Here is a 14,389-nt window from a genome sequence, read left to right as displayed (position 1 = left end):
ACATGCACAAAGAAAGCCTCAGAAAAGACCCAAGAGGACCTAGAGTTTATACCTCAGGCTGACCCTCAGCAAAGAGACCATCTGCAACAATAAAAATATATATAAACAAAAACAATAAAAACAACAAACCCAAGAAAGGGGAGAATCTGATAGCCAGAGTTACCATATTATTAGACTCAAATGTCCAGTGTTGAACAACAACAACAAAACATCACAGGGCATACAAAAAAACAGGATAATGTGGTACTCAAAGGAGAAACAATAAACCAACAGAAACTGTCTTCAAAAAGGACCTAATGGCAGATATGTTAGACAAAGACTTTAACTGTCTTAAAGATGCTCAAGGAATTAAAGGAGGATGTGGAGGAAGTCAAGAAGAGAGCATGGGAACAAAATGAAAATATCAATAAAGAGATAGAAAACCTAAAAAGAAACCAAAAAGAAACTCTGCAGCTGGAAGTTACAATAACTGAAATGAGAAATTCAGTAGAGGGATTCAAAGGCAAATTTGAGTAGGCAGAAGAAAGAACCAATGAACTTGAGTGTAGGATAATGGAAATTTTCAAGTCTGAGACAGGAAAAAAAAAAAAAAAGGTTGAAGAAAGGTAAACAGAACCTAAGAGTCCTGTGGGATACCAGCAAGTGAATAAATACACATGTTGTGGGAGTCCCAAAAGAAGGAGAGAGAGAGAAAGTAGTAAGAATATTTGAAGAAATACTGATGGACATTTGGGTTGTTTCCAAGTTGTGGCTGAAAACTTTCCAAATTTTGATGAAAGACATGAATATAAACATCCCAGAAGCTCAATAAACTCCAAATACAATGGACTTAAAGAGCCCCTCACTGAGACACATTATAACCAAGCATTCAGAAGTCAAAGACAAAGAGAAAATCTTGAAAGCACCAAGAGAAGCAAATCACCAATGCAAAGGATTCTCAATAAGATTACCAGTAGATCAGGGCGCCTGACTTCGACTCAGGTCATGATCTCACAGTTCGTGGTTTCAAGCCCCAAGTCAGGATCTGTGCTGACAGCTCAGAACCTGGAGTCTGCTTCGGATTCTGTGTCTCCCTCTCTGTCTGACCCTCCCCCGCTAGTGCTCTGTCCCTCCCTCCCTCAAAAATAAACAAACATTAAAAAATAAAATAAAACAAGCACCACAGTAAAGAATGGGCAACAGATTTGAATAGGTATTTCCTATTGTTTAGACCTTTGTTGTCCATTGTGGTAGCCACTAGTTACCTGCAGATAGCAAGCGCTTGAAATGTGGGCAAATCCAAATTAGGATGAATGTAAAATACTGCATTTTTAAGACTTAGTATGACAAGGATGCAAAACATCTCATTAAATTTTTATATGACACGTAGAAATGGCAATATTTTGGATATATTCAGTGAAATAAAATAGACCTCTTCTCAACAATTTTGCCATTTCAAGAATGTTACATAAGCGTAGTTGTATAACATGTGACCTTTTGAGATTGACTTTTTCCATTCCGCCTAATGCCTTTGGGATCCACCCAAGTTGTTGTGTGTATCTTTAGTTCCTTTAAAAAAAATTTTTTTTAACGTTTATTTATTTTTGAGACCGAGAGAGACAGAGCATGAATGGGGGAGGGTCAGAGAGAGGGAGACACAGAATCCGAAGCAGGCTCCAGGCTCTGAGCTGTCAGCACAGAGCCCGACGCGGGGCTCGAATCCACGGACCGCGAGATCATGACCTGAGCCGAAGTCAGCCGCTCAACTGACTGAGCCACCCAGGCGCCCCTCTGTAGTTCCTTTTTAATTACTGAGGTTGTTTAACATCTACCTATTAGAAGGTGTTTTGACTATTACAAGCAAAGCTTCTATGATCAATCACGTACGGGATTTGGGAGGGACATAAATTTTCCTTTCTCTGGGATAAGTGCCTGGCGATTCTTTCAGCTTTTGTTTCATGGATTTAAAACTCTATTACCGAGGACATACATCTTTAATAGTTACGTCCTTGTGATGAATTGACTTGTTTTTCGTATGAGATGACTTTCTTTATCCTTGATAGTGTTCTCTGGTGTGAAATACACTTTGCTAATAGTAAAATAGCCACTCCAGCTTTCTTATAACTAATAGTAGCATGGACATTGTGAATTTTACCTTTGGTGCTCAATATTTTTGTGTACCTGTAAGTCTTCTTGACCCTTGTTCTAGAATTCGGTTTAGCTATTTGGAAACAGTTTGATACTTTTGGGTCTTGCTTTTATGATTTGTTAGGCAGGTCTGGAACACTGCTTGCCTGGGGCTAATTATTTCTATTACTGAGGCAAGAGGTTCCTGAGTCCAGTGCCCCAGGGGTTATGAATATTTCAATTCTGGCAAATCAGGGGTTATGAATCAATTCAATTCAATACTCTGGCAACAGTCATTATTCCCTGCCCTACGTGAGTGCCAGGACTCATGTCTGATCCTTTCAGGTTGTTTTTACCCCAGTCCTGCTAGTTTTCTCACACATATGTGATGATTAGCATTCAGCTGCACGGTCAAGGGGGACCCTCTGCGGATCTCCAGAGTTCTCTCTCTACATTGTTCTCTCCGCAGTGGCATTCTGTCCTGCAAACTCTAGCTGCCTCGATTTCCTTAGATTCTGAGTTCTGGATTATCCTCAACTCAGACAGGGAGCCAGGCACCCCCTGAGTTCTCGCTCCCTGTACCATGGTCTGGAAACTCTCAAGATAGAAAGTTGATGTAATTGATAGGGTTTGCCTTGTTTCCTTTCCCACTTCTCAAGGATTACTGTCCTTTGTTGTTTTTAAATTGTTATTTCAGGGTGCCTGGGTGGCTCAGTCAGTTAAGCGTCCAACTTCAGCTCAGGTCATGATCTCGTGGCTCGTGGGTTCGAGCCCCGCATCAGGCTCTGTGCCGACAGCTCAGAGCCTGGAGCCTGCTTCGGATTCTGTGTCTCCATTTCTCTCTTGTCTCTCTCTCTCTCTCTCTCAAAAATAAACACTAAAAAAATGTTTTAAAAGAAAATTATTATTTAATGTATTTTCTCTGCTTTTTTGGCTGTTTTATGTAGGAAAATAAATCCAGTCCCTGTTACTCCATTTGAGGTAGAAGTACAAGTGTAGCATTTTATCATTTTGCTTCTCTCCTACCTGCATCATTGTATTTGCAATGATTTCTTATAGACAGTTTATGGTTGGCTCATGTTTTTAATCTATTCTGATTATTGATCTTTTAATAATAAGTCTCTTGTAATTTTAATTTACTGGTCTTTTATAATAATTGGTCATTAATAATTAACCTTGTGTCATATTTCTAGTGATTGCTCAAGGGAGTATAATATTCATACTTAACTTTTCACAATCTCTTTAGAATCAGAATTTTACCATTTCAAGCATAATGTAGAAATTTTACCACTATACAGATCCTATTACTCTCTTCCTTTATATTATAGTTGTTCAATGTGGGAGGCATTTAATTGACATTGCAAGGTTGGTACATTCTTTTCTTTTCTTTTTTCTTTTCTTTTCTTTCTGCTTTAATAGCCCCTTCCATATTTATTTTTTATTTTTTTTTTATATAATTTATTGTCAGACTGGCTAACATACAGTGTGTGAAGTGTGCTCTTGGTTTTTGGGGTAGATTCCTGTGGTTTGTCACCCACATACAACACCCAGTGCTCATCCCAACAAGCGCCCTCCTCAATGCCCATCACCCATTCCCCCCCTCCCCATCCACTCTCAGTTTGTTCTCTGTATTTAGGAGTTTCTTGTGGTTTGCCTCCCTCCCTCTCTGTTTGTAACTATTTTTTTTCCCCTTCCCTTCCCCCGTGGTCTTCTGTTAAGTGTCTCAAGATCCACATATGAGTGAAAACATATGACATCCGTCTTTCTCCGACTGACTTATTTCACTCAGCCTAATACTTTCCAGTTCCATCCACATTACTGCAAATGGCAGGATTTCATTCTTTCTCATTGCCAAGTAGTATTCCATGGTACAGTATTTTCAATGGACTTGTGATGACAATGAGGAAGAGGACAGAAAGAAAAAGGTCAGTAGAGAGGAGGTGGTTAAGGAGAGAGAGAGCCAGGTAGCTGAGTAGTAACTGTAAATAATGGAGAAAAAAAAAATAGTTGAGATTATGGTTTTGGCCTGGGACGTGGAAGCACATGGAGGACCTTCAGTTCTGGGACGGCACCAAGAAATGCCGAGATACCGCGCAGTGTTCCACACGGCCGACGGAAGGTTAAGGAGGAATGGACGCAAGGAAGTGCTGCCGATTCACAGAAGGGAGCCCTTCGGCGGAGAGCGAGCTGTGGTCGCCTCCCGAGGCCAGGCCGACGCTGGCTTTGAGAGCAGAGAAGTGGAGGAGAACATCCGGGAGGTTTTCCTGTGTTGAGAAGAAGCCAGTTGACTCACTGGGGACAGGAGGAAGGAACGGGATGGATTGACATCTGGCAGGCCAGCGAACACAGAGTTAATTTTCTTGGTGTAACAGCCCTCTCCTCCATCTCTGCTCTCACTCGTCAAGAAATGGTAATTTAAGGAAGGACTGAGAAACCAACTGTTACCGTGTGACGGTTTGTGCTTGCTTTCTTTTTGGTTTTTACAACTTTATGGAGGCGTGATGGCCAAGCAGTGTACTGCATATATTCAGAGCATAACACTCGATGACTTTTGACCTGTGTATACCTTGAAAGCTCTACTCTTACCACAGTCAAGATTAGGGACATACCTACCACTCCAAAAGTTTCCTATGCTCCTGAAGCACCGCAGTGGCACTCGAAAGCCGTTGGGAGAGACCCCGATGTAGCCGAAAGGGATGACCGAGCTGAGGGGACCCGCGTGGGTGCCCATCGGTGCCCAGACAGGTTTGGAGGTTCCCGGTGGGCACCAACAGGAACGGGAGCCAGCTGCCAGGCAACCGCAGGAACTTGGACATGAGCAGCAGGGAGGCGAAAACCAGACCGTCACCTCCTTCCCACCAGTCCTGTAGCCACGCCCCGAGTGAGGAGGGTAGAAAAGGAGAAAGCCCTGAACTGACGGAGCTGAAATTGGAAGTGACTGGAGAAAACCCCGGGGCGGCTGACTTTATTCAAACTGGTTGAGTTTCTGCCTACCGCTGGGTTGGATGAGGGATCGTGATAAACAAAGGTATCCTAAAAATAAATAATATATTGTAATATTCTTATATTATGTATATTTACGTAAATATGTTTTTGGAAAGTTTACACCCTTGGGTTTGTGCCCTGAGAAATTTGCCCATGCTGCCTGAAGTTCTGTGGCATATGATACAGAGGATTTGCAAGATACCAGAATAATCCACAGGCCAGCTTTTAGAAAATGGTGTCATTCTTCCATCCACTCAGGGATTTCTCCTGTCACTGTCTTCAGTGCCATCAGAAAGCCATTGTCCTATGGGAAACGTCTACTTGGCTTTTTTGTTTTTTGTTTTATTTTTATTTTTTTGCTCTAGATGGCAGATGGCGTTTGCCAGCCATGGCTCTGAATACTTATTGTTCAGAAACTCTTAAGTCCCCTCATGAACAAATTTGAGTTGTTTGTGATTTCTTCTGCAAACTGGCAAACTGACACAATGGGGAACTGGAGGCCTAGTGACAAAGATGAAGAATTAGCTGGAGTGGGGCTCTAACTCAAAAAGAGTTGGTTTAGAACCAGAGAACTTTCTAGAAAGAACTTGGCTGGACTATACTATGGCCAGACTCCCCTGTCCTTTGTGGGAGGGTCAATCGTTCACATTGTCTCCTTCCACCCCTGGTGCAATTGACTATGTCAATTAAGCCTCGATAAAGCTATTCAAAGAAAACAATAAATATCTGTTCCTCCTTACCCTTACCCCACCTTTTTACTTTTCTCTATAAGCTCCTATGTCATTGGAGTCTTTTCTAAGATGGGTTTTATGTGTTCTTGAGTAATAAATAAACAAGCATGAGAAGCTCAAAACAAGTCTTAGGAGTCCCAGGCCCCCAGTCCTCATACCCTGCTGGGTCCCAGCTGCCTCCTGCGTTCCCTCTGCCCACCGAGGATGATGACGTAGGCAGCAGAGAAGGGAAGGGATGATGTAAAGGGGCAAGAGACAGGACATAGGAGAGGGGGCCCATTATGTAACGGAAGAATTTGGAGTCTGATTTTTCAAATTCTGCTATACCTCCCAGGGAAATGTTAGAACCAAAACAGCCAACTGTGGCCGTAAGGTTGGGCCGGGAGTGCTCTGGAGGAGTCTGATGCCGATCTCTTGCCCAGCCAGCAAGAGAAGGTGACCAATTAAGCAAAAGCAAAACCAGACTTTAGGTCGAAGTATCAAAGTTCTGGTCTTGCTCTGCCCAGAGCTACATCCGTGTGAGAAACTCACTAAAGTTTTCCAGATCTCTGCCTCCCTTTCTGCAAAACGTGTGGGTTGGATACGATGAATTTTAAGGGCCCTTTCAGCACTAAAATTCCACTTCTAGGCTTGAGGTATACACAAATTACAGTAGAAACTTTATTAGAAATATAAAACACAACCACAAGAACGCTCCTTTCCTCAAATCTCAACTTGTTGGTGACCAGCAGTCAGAAGGCTCCCGGTCAAAAGAGGTGTCCTGTGATCCAGGACCAGAAGTGTCTCCACAGGAACAATGGACAAGTTAGTTATTGCAGTAACAGCAGCAGCAGCAGCTCGAACCTCCAAACTGAAACAGGAAGCCTGGTGGCCCCATTTTCAGTCTTTCGGGGTTGAGGGAGAGACTGGTACGGACAAACTTCCTTCACCCACATGGGTCCTATGGTAAAGAACCCAGCCATCAGCCTGCAACCAGTTATGGATGTACAACCTTTCACCTCCAAAAAAGAATTGATGCCTCCTGTGGAAGAAGAAAGGTCGGGGAGACACATAGATGTTTTGGGAAATCAGAGAGGAATCATTCCTCCCTCATTCCTAGAACCCTGAGTATCAGAACCTCTTGGATCCACTCAGATGTCTGGGTTTCCAGCCTCTGAAACCACCAGATGTTCAGTTTACCTCCAGTGATCTGAAGTCTTCCTTGGTAGCACTGAGTTGTATCATTGGGACAGGGAAGGGAAGGAGCCGTCAGACAGGTCCCCAAAGCCACACAGGTTGGGCAGTAGAAGGGTACTGATGTACTGGGAGCTGGAGGGGAAACAGAGGGACAATCAGGGTGTGTCCGGCCTCTGGAGTTGTCTCTTCTTGCTTCCCTCCCTTTCCCAAGTCTTTGCTGCTGACACCACAGCAGTCACGACCTATCACTGCCACCTCCCCCCACCCTGTACCCCCACCCCCGCCCCGCCGCTGGCTTCTCCAGCTGTTTTTCTTCGCTGTCAGAACCCATCCATTGTGACTTCCAAACTGTGTGCTTGGGTGTGGAGACAGAGATGAAAAGGACACGGTTCCTGCCATCGAGGACCCTTGTCTAGAAGGAGAAGGATGTGTCAGGAATTATAATACATCTCAGTAGGCACTGCGTCCAAGGTATGATGGCAAAGGAATGGAGGACAACCTAACTCTCCGGAACAATTTGCAGAGTATTTTCACAGAGCGGACACCTGAGTTGAGGTGAAGGGTGAACAGAGGTTAGTTAGCTGCGTGAAAGTGGAGGGGTGGGTGGGGTAGCAAAGGAATCGGCGAGGACAAAGGCCCAGAGGTGGGAGCCAGCCGGGTGGCTTTCCGGGACTGGGAGACACTGCAGGGCTGGTGTTCAGTTGGTGGGCACAGGAGGGCTGGGCCGGTCTTTGTGGCCAGCACCCATTCTGGTTGGGCCAGGACCATATCTACACTCAAGCATTTTTTTGTTTTGTTTTTTTTGTTTTTGTTTTTGTTTTTTTCAACGTTTATTTATTTTTGGGACAGAGAGAGACAGAGCATGAACGGGGGAGGGGCAGAGAGAGAGGGAGACACAGAATCGGAAACAGGCTCCAGGCTCCGAGCCATCAGCCCAGAGCCTGACGCGGGGCTCGAACTCACGGACCGTGAGATCGTGACCTGGCTGAAGTCGGACGCTTAACCGACTGCGCCACCCAGGCGCCCCGACACTTAAGCATTTTGAATACCAGCCCCCCTCCCCCCACTGGACCACAGTAAAGGGGGAGGAGAGAGAAGGAAGTGAGCTGAGAGCAGGCAGGGCCAGATTGCTATAGGCCCCCGGCCACATTGGCCACATTGGCCACATTGGGGAACTGGGGAAGCAGTAACTGCCAGACTGATTAGGCCACCCCGCCCTGCTCAGAAACCTCCACTGACACTTTATTGCTTAATAAATACAAAAGCCATGGGGCACCTGGTGGCTCAGTCGCTTAAGCAGCCAGGTCACGATCTCACTGTTCCTGAGCTTGAGACCCTCATGGGGCTCTGAGCTGTCAGCTGCAGATTCTGCTTCAGATTCTGTGTCTCCCTCTCCCTCTGCCCCTCCCCCGCTCGCACACGGTTTCTCTTTGTTTCCCAAAAATAAACAAACGTTAAAAAAATAAATAAATAAATAAACACAAAAGCCAACTTATACCCCAGCCTTCGTTGACGTCCCGGTGCTCCGAGCGGCGTTTAGACCCCAAGGTAACCATTTAGAAAAAGCCTGGCGGAAGGTCTGAGGTTCTTTTTCTGTGTGTGGCCCCCCAAGGGCCTGAGCCAAATAAGGACACAGAGAAAGGAGGCATACCATCTTTGCAGGGGCTCAGATGGTTTCTCCGCGTCCCCATCTCTCACCTCTTGAGGCTTCTAGGGTCTCTGCCGGCCTCCAGAGCTCCTGGAGGTCCTTTCTGCTGTTGCAAAAGGAATCCTCACAATAGCTGGCGTAGGAGGCTGTGATTATGCCTGGGGGTGGGGAGTGCTGGACATACGTCACCGCCTGCGTCCCATCGTAGATGCAGCCCTTAGTGGCCAAAACTGCGGTCTTGGCCCCTGTTAGGAGACGGGGTGGGGAAGAAAGCGGAGGGTGGGCCTGAGGTTTCGGGGAGTGGGTGGGAGCAGCACTGACCCGGACATACTCACCCCTCCTCCCGCCCTTTCTCATTTCACCTGCTTTGACCATCAGAAGGGATTCCTGGCAGAATGACCCGCCCTCACAACGCTCAACCTTCTCCGTGGTCCAGTTAAACATGCTGCTTGGGTCCTCTTCTATACTGGTGAACACGCCCTTGTGACAATTTAAGTTTTGCACCGCTGGGGAGAAAAGGAGATCTGGGTGAGCGCCTGCTCTTCTCTGTGGGGCCCCCGTCAGCCCTCCTTTACCAGCGATCCATCCCCTGTGAACCAGCTCTCCCCACCCCCCGGCCCCCGTTCTTACAGGCCAAGGAGGGGGCTCCCAGGAGGAGGAGGAACAACAAACTCTGGGCACGACGGGTACCCATGGCGTCCTTTAGGGAGGGCTGGAAGCGCGGCTCAGGATCAGAAAACGAGATTGCAGGGACCGTGTGGCAAGTACGGGCACGTCTGCGCTACAGAAGACCGTGACCTCCAGCGTCGGCGTGTCCCGATCGAGCCTGCAAGTTTGCACCACATAACACGTTCACTGCGCCTCAGTTTCCGTAGCTGCGACTCTCCGACCCAAACACCTGTCCCCCGAGGACAGAGGACGTCAACAACCCAGTACCCTCCAACCACGGGATCCGGGAGTCCGGCCCACAGGCCCCTGCTCCCGCACACTGGGGAGGCCGGGTTCAAACCTACGTTCTCCCGAGGCCGGGGATTCTCAGCCCCCACTCCCTGCCCCCCCGAACTCGGAATTCTGAGATCCCCGCCCTGTTCTATCTAGGGATCCAGGCGTTTGGGTTCCAGCCGCCGCCATTTCCCGCAGGGCCCCCAGCCTCCTCCCCTCTCAGGCCCAAGAGTCCTGGCGCCCACCCTCCTTCCACAGGACCCAGGATCCCCAGCCCCCCCTTTTCTCTTTAAGGAACCCAAATTCCACCTGGCTTTGGATAATCTCACAAGAATCCTAACGGAGCCGAAGGAACGGCCCGGAACGGCTTTCTCGTTCCACTTGGCCTTCGTTTTGTCTCTCGGAGGCACGGAAGGCGGGGCCAGCTTCGCCCAGCGGGTCACTCGAAGCCCCATTGGTCGATGTGAAAGCATCTGATGAGCTCATTGGATGAACCCGAAGGAAGGCCGCACCCCCTTGGCCCCGGAGAAGAGGCAGGCCTGGGAGGTGCGCATGCGCAGGCTGGCGTGCGGCGAGCAAACGGGAGGCGGGTGGGGTGTGAGCCCAGGGACGTAGCCGGTGTTTGTGGTACGCGTCGTGCGAGGCAAGACGGGCAGCCCGTCCTCAAGAGGCCTCGTTGACACTTTTCTCTCATTGAGCTGTGGAATCTCTTCTTCTCCAGCCAGGCTAGGAGGTCAGACCCTTGGCCATCACCCACTGAAGTTCTCTCCCTGTCCGAATGGCCTCCCATGTTCCCAGTCTGGCTCCTGCCCCAGCACCCACCCGGTGGCCATAGGCACTGGGGAGGCAACGTGATCTCATCACCCTCACTTGCAGTGGTTCCTGCCCAGCCCGGGCGCCTCCCTCTGATCGCATCACAGCACCGGCCCCTCCATGGCCTTCTGGAAGGCCGAAGAGAGAAATGCCGGCTTCAGGGTTCCTTCCAGCATCCCCGAATGTGTGCATGAGCCTCAACTCTGAAGGCGCAGATTGCCGTTATGGCCGACCCACGTGGCCCTGCCACTGCCACGACTAAGACGTGCCTTTCATTCAGATTTCTTGTTCCTGGCTGAAAATTCTGTTTCGTCTATAGGTGAGCTTTCCAGATATGTATGCAACAAGAAGCAAAGGTGCCCTTTTTGTGCTTTCCGACTTGGTGCTGTTTCTGTAAGTGAGTTTTTATTTTGAATCGAGAAAATACTACAATGAGAACTGAAACAACTAGGAACAGTTAATGCAAATGTGAAGCGAAAACAATTTGTCTAGATTAGGAAGAGTATTCTGACCTTTTAGAAACCACCCCCCCCAAAATTTTTTTTAATGTTTGTTTATTTTGGGGGGGGTGGGGGAGGGGTAGAGAGAGAGACACAGCGGATCCAAAGCGGGCTCGTTGCTGACAGCAGCGAGCCCAACGTGGGGCCCCAACTCCCCAACTGTGAGATCACGACATGAGCCGAAGTTGGATGCTTAATCGACTGAGCCACTCAGGCACCCCCCAAAATGTTTTCAAAGATTAATCCAGGACAAAAAAAAAAAAAAAAAAAAAGCTGCCATTAGGTTATAGTGTAGCTCTAATTATTTCATGTTTTAACGCTCAAAACACTAAGAAGAGGCATGTGATTCATGGGATGAGAAATAATTAGGTGTCAGATGCCTTTAAGTCCTGGACTACAGGACAGGCTGGGTTGGGATCATTAGGAGGCAGGAAAAATAAAGCACCTTACAGCAGGGCCATGGCCAGTCCCAGCCTTGCCCCAGCAACCAGTCTGGGGGTAGAGCCCGCAGATTTCAGGGGAGGAAGTCTGTCTGTTATGATGGTGGGGAGCCTGGCTATTCTGTCCACACTGTCGGGTCGGAATACCCTGGAACATTTGGCGGTTCTTAGAATAAACGAAGGGACCGTCTTGGTTGATGCCTTTTAACAAGGAGCAGACTTACGGGATAAGCAGTTTTTAGTGCTTACTGTGGGTTTGATCCCACCCCCAGGAGCAAAGAGAAAAGATAGCAAGAAATTCACTTCAAACACGGGGTCCCTGATGCCTCGCCCCGAGTTTTCTCATCTCTCAGGACTCTGAGGGTCCCTATTCCCAGCCCTCTCCTCCCTTGGACCCAGGAGTCCAGGCCCCCAGCCCCTCCTCCCTCAGACCCAGGGGTCCTGCCCCCAGCCTACTGTCACCTGGACCCAGAAACCCAAGCCACTACCCACCTCAACTCTCAGCATCTAAATGTAACATAAAAATAAGGCACCCTTTGTGAACTTTCAGGATTGGTACTATTTCTGGAAGTAAAGCTATATAAATGAATACTTTTTAAATTAATTAATTAAATTAATTATATTTTAGAGAGAGAGAGAGAGATAGTGGGGGAGAGGGCCAGAGGGAGACAGAAAGAGAATCTTAAGAAGGCCCCACATCCAGCGTGGAGCCGGACACAGGACCCGATCCCACGATCCTGGGATCATGACCTGAGCCGAAATCGAGAGTCAGATGCTCACCCGACTGAGCCACCCGGGTGCCCCATGAATATTTATTTTTAATAGAGAAAATGCCTCAGTAAGAATGGTGTTAGTAAAAGCTCTTAATTTTATGTAAACATATATTAAGAACTTTCACTTGGGGACAGTTAGTATTAAATATAATTACTAATATGTTATTAATGAAGACATTAGGGACAGTGAATATAAACATGAAGAGGTAGCTCTGGTCCCAAGGACCCCGTCCCTTAGGCCCTGGGGGTCTGAGCCACCCTCCCATCTTTTCAGGACTCAGGCTCCAGTGCTCACAGCTCTCGGTCTCTAACAGTGCTCCGGTTTCCTGCAGCACTGTGTAACTGCGGGGGAGGGGCTGGGTCCCAGTGTTCGGTCACAACTGCCAGTATGGGACCAATGGGGTCAGAGGGAACCAGAGGGCAGAGAGGGTGGTTGGGAGCTACACAGCCACCTGCTTCGAGCTCCAGAATCTTATCTCTGGGCCCTCATCCCTCCCCATCCCTCTGACTAGCACTTGTCCTACCTCCTGTCCCGGTCCCACAGCTGGCTTCTAGTTTCTGTCATGAACATCATCCTAAATTGGCTCTTGGCCTGGGAATTTGTTTGTTGGGGTCGTAGTAACTAAGTGCCACCACGTGGGAGGCTTTGGTTTTGGAGAAGCGTGTTGTCTCTCACAGTTCTGGAGTCTGGAAGCCCACAGTCAAGGTGCTGGCAGGGTCGGTTCCTTCTGAGGGGTGGGAGGGAAGGATCTGTCCCAGATCTCTCTCCTTGGCTTGTGGCTGGCCGTCTTCTCCCTGTGTCTTCACATCCTCTACCCTCTATGTGTGTTTGTGTGCAGATTTCCCCCTTTGTATAAGGACACCAGTCATGGGGCACCTGGGTGGCTCCATCAGTCAAGCGTCTGACTTCAGCTCAGGTCATGATCTCACAGTTCGTGGGTTTGAGCCCCGCATCAGGCTCTGTGCTGATGGCTCACAGCTCAGAGCCTGGAGTCTGCTTCAGATTCTGTCTCTCTCTCTCTCTCTCTCTCTCTGCCCCTCCCTGCTCTCTCTCTCTAAATATAAATAAACATTAAAAAAATTTTTTTTTAAAAAGGACACCAGTCATACTGGCTTGGGCCCCACCCTAATGACCTCATCTTAATTTGATTGCCTCTGTAAAGACCTTGTCTCTAAATAAGGTCACTTTTGGGGGTCCTGGGGGTTAGGACCGCACCATATGAATTTGGGAAGAGGGGGGACACAGTTCAAGCTATCTCAGACTGTTCGGTTTGTGTTGCAGTCGAAGTGGTTGAGGGTGGGATAGCGCTCCACGGGGGTCCCAGTGCTGTTTTTCATTCCTTCTGTCTTAGCATCATTCCTGATGCAGCCTTTGCCTCCCAAGGAGGCTGCCTTGGTGAGGGATGGCGTGAAAACACAGGATCAAGGGGGCATCCCTGGAGCAAGTCAGGGGCCCAGGGGCTGCGCTCAGGGATCCCAAATTAGCCAGCAAGCAGTGAGCTGAATTCAAGGTTCTGTCAACACAGGATGTATGTAGTGCCTCCCAGTGGGTGACTGTGCAGAGATCATCCCTTCCTGTCCCAGCCTTTCACCCGATTCCATTGTGAGATGAGTGATGGGAGACAGCTTCCAGGCACTAGGTCTGATTTTGAGGGGATGCTGCGGGATTTCACCTGCCTGCAGCTCTGCCCCATCTTTGACATCTTTGAACCGTGACATAGTGAAGCATCTGCGATCAGCCCATGTCTGTCCCTCCAGGTTCCAGGCTTGCAAAGGGGATCATATTCTTGAGTCACGGTCCAGGTGACCTGACCACAGAGTCCCTCAATCTTGGATTTAAAAGGGAACTTGGGGGCACCTGGGTGGCTCACTCGGTTGGGCGTCTGACTCTTGGTTTTGGCTCAGGTCATGATCTCACGGTTTCGTGAGTTCAAGCCCCACATCCGGCTTTGCAATGACAGCATGGATCCTGCTAGAGATTCTCTCTCTCTCCCTACCCCTCCCCTGCTCGTTCTCTCTTTCTCAAAATAAATAAAATTTTAAAAAATATTAAATTTTGTTTAATCTTTATTTATTTTTGAGAGAGAGAGAGAGAGAGAGAGAGCGAGCAGGGGAGGAACAGAGAGAGAAGGAGACACAGAATCCGAAGTAGGCTCCAGGCTCTGGGCTGTCCGCACAGAGCCTGACACAGGGCTCGATCCCACGAACTGCGAGATCATGACCTGAGCCAAAGTCGGACGCTTAACCAACTGAGCCACCCAGGCACCCGAAAATT

The 14,389-nt window shown here is 48.3% G+C and overlaps 2 protein-coding genes across 12 annotated transcripts in view; one reads left to right on the top strand and one right to left on the bottom strand.

The window, feature by feature from the left end:
* The window catches only part of CD177 (CD177 molecule), a 60,851-nt gene that overhangs the window by 32,400 nt on the left and 14,062 nt on the right, over nt 1-14,389 (top strand). Inside the window, exons 1-2 of one of the 9 annotated variants that reach the window (XM_040457251.1) lie at nt 9,900-10,134; nt 10,721-10,794. The exons of 2 other annotated variants lie outside the window; for them this stretch is intronic. In XM_040457251.1, the coding sequence (XP_040313185.1) occupies nt 10,078-10,134; nt 10,721-10,794 (131 nt within the window). In that variant the 5' untranslated portion in view covers nt 9,900-10,077. Of the gene's footprint in view, nt 1-9,899; nt 10,135-10,464; nt 10,799-14,389 lie in introns of those variants that run through there. 6 more of the 9 variants (XM_040457242.1, XM_040457244.1, XM_040457247.1 and 3 more) reach the window with 6 other exon arrangements.
* TEX101 (testis expressed 101) lies at nt 6,453-10,007 on the bottom strand. Of its 3 annotated transcripts, none has more exons than XM_040457253.1 (6): nt 9,898-10,007; nt 9,277-9,472; nt 9,009-9,152; nt 8,697-8,891; nt 7,002-7,130; nt 6,453-6,843 (listed from the first exon to the last, which is right to left on the bottom strand). In XM_040457253.1, the coding sequence occupies exons 2-6, from the start codon at nt 9,338-9,340 to the stop codon at nt 6,632-6,634; spliced, it is 744 nt and encodes a 247-aa protein (XP_040313187.1). In that variant the 5' UTR covers nt 9,341-9,472; nt 9,898-10,007; the 3' UTR covers nt 6,453-6,631. The 3 variants fall into 3 exon arrangements, with proteins under 3 accessions (XP_040313187.1, XP_040313189.1, XP_040313188.1); XM_040457255.1 differs by having other exon boundaries at nt 6,453-6,762; XM_040457254.1 differs by lacking the exon at nt 9,898-10,007 and adding an exon at nt 9,591-9,685.

This window comes from Herpailurus yagouaroundi, unplaced genomic scaffold (assembly GCF_014898765.1).
Source record: "Herpailurus yagouaroundi ecotype Mexico unplaced genomic scaffold, PumYag 220, whole genome shotgun sequence".
Classification (NCBI taxonomy): domain Eukaryota; kingdom Metazoa; phylum Chordata; class Mammalia; order Carnivora; family Felidae; genus Herpailurus; species Herpailurus yagouaroundi.
Note: the sequence above shows the minus strand (reverse complement) of the source record. Positions and strands in the feature narration are given on the sequence as shown.

Excerpts from the sequence above, each read along its gene's own strand:
- TEX101 (XM_040457253.1), bottom strand. The coding sequence starts at position 9,340 with ATGGGTACCCGTCGTGCCCAGAGTTTGTTGTTCCTCCTCCTCCTGGGA. Across the intron at positions 9,153-9,276 it reads GGGAGCCCCCTCCTTGGCCT|CGGTGCAAAACTTAAATTGT; the intron begins GTAAGAACGGGG and ends TTTTCTCCCCAG. Across the intron at positions 8,892-9,008 it reads CCTTCTGATGGTCAAAGCAG|GGGCCAAGACCGCAGTTTTG; the intron begins GTGAAATGAGAA and ends GTCTCCTAACAG.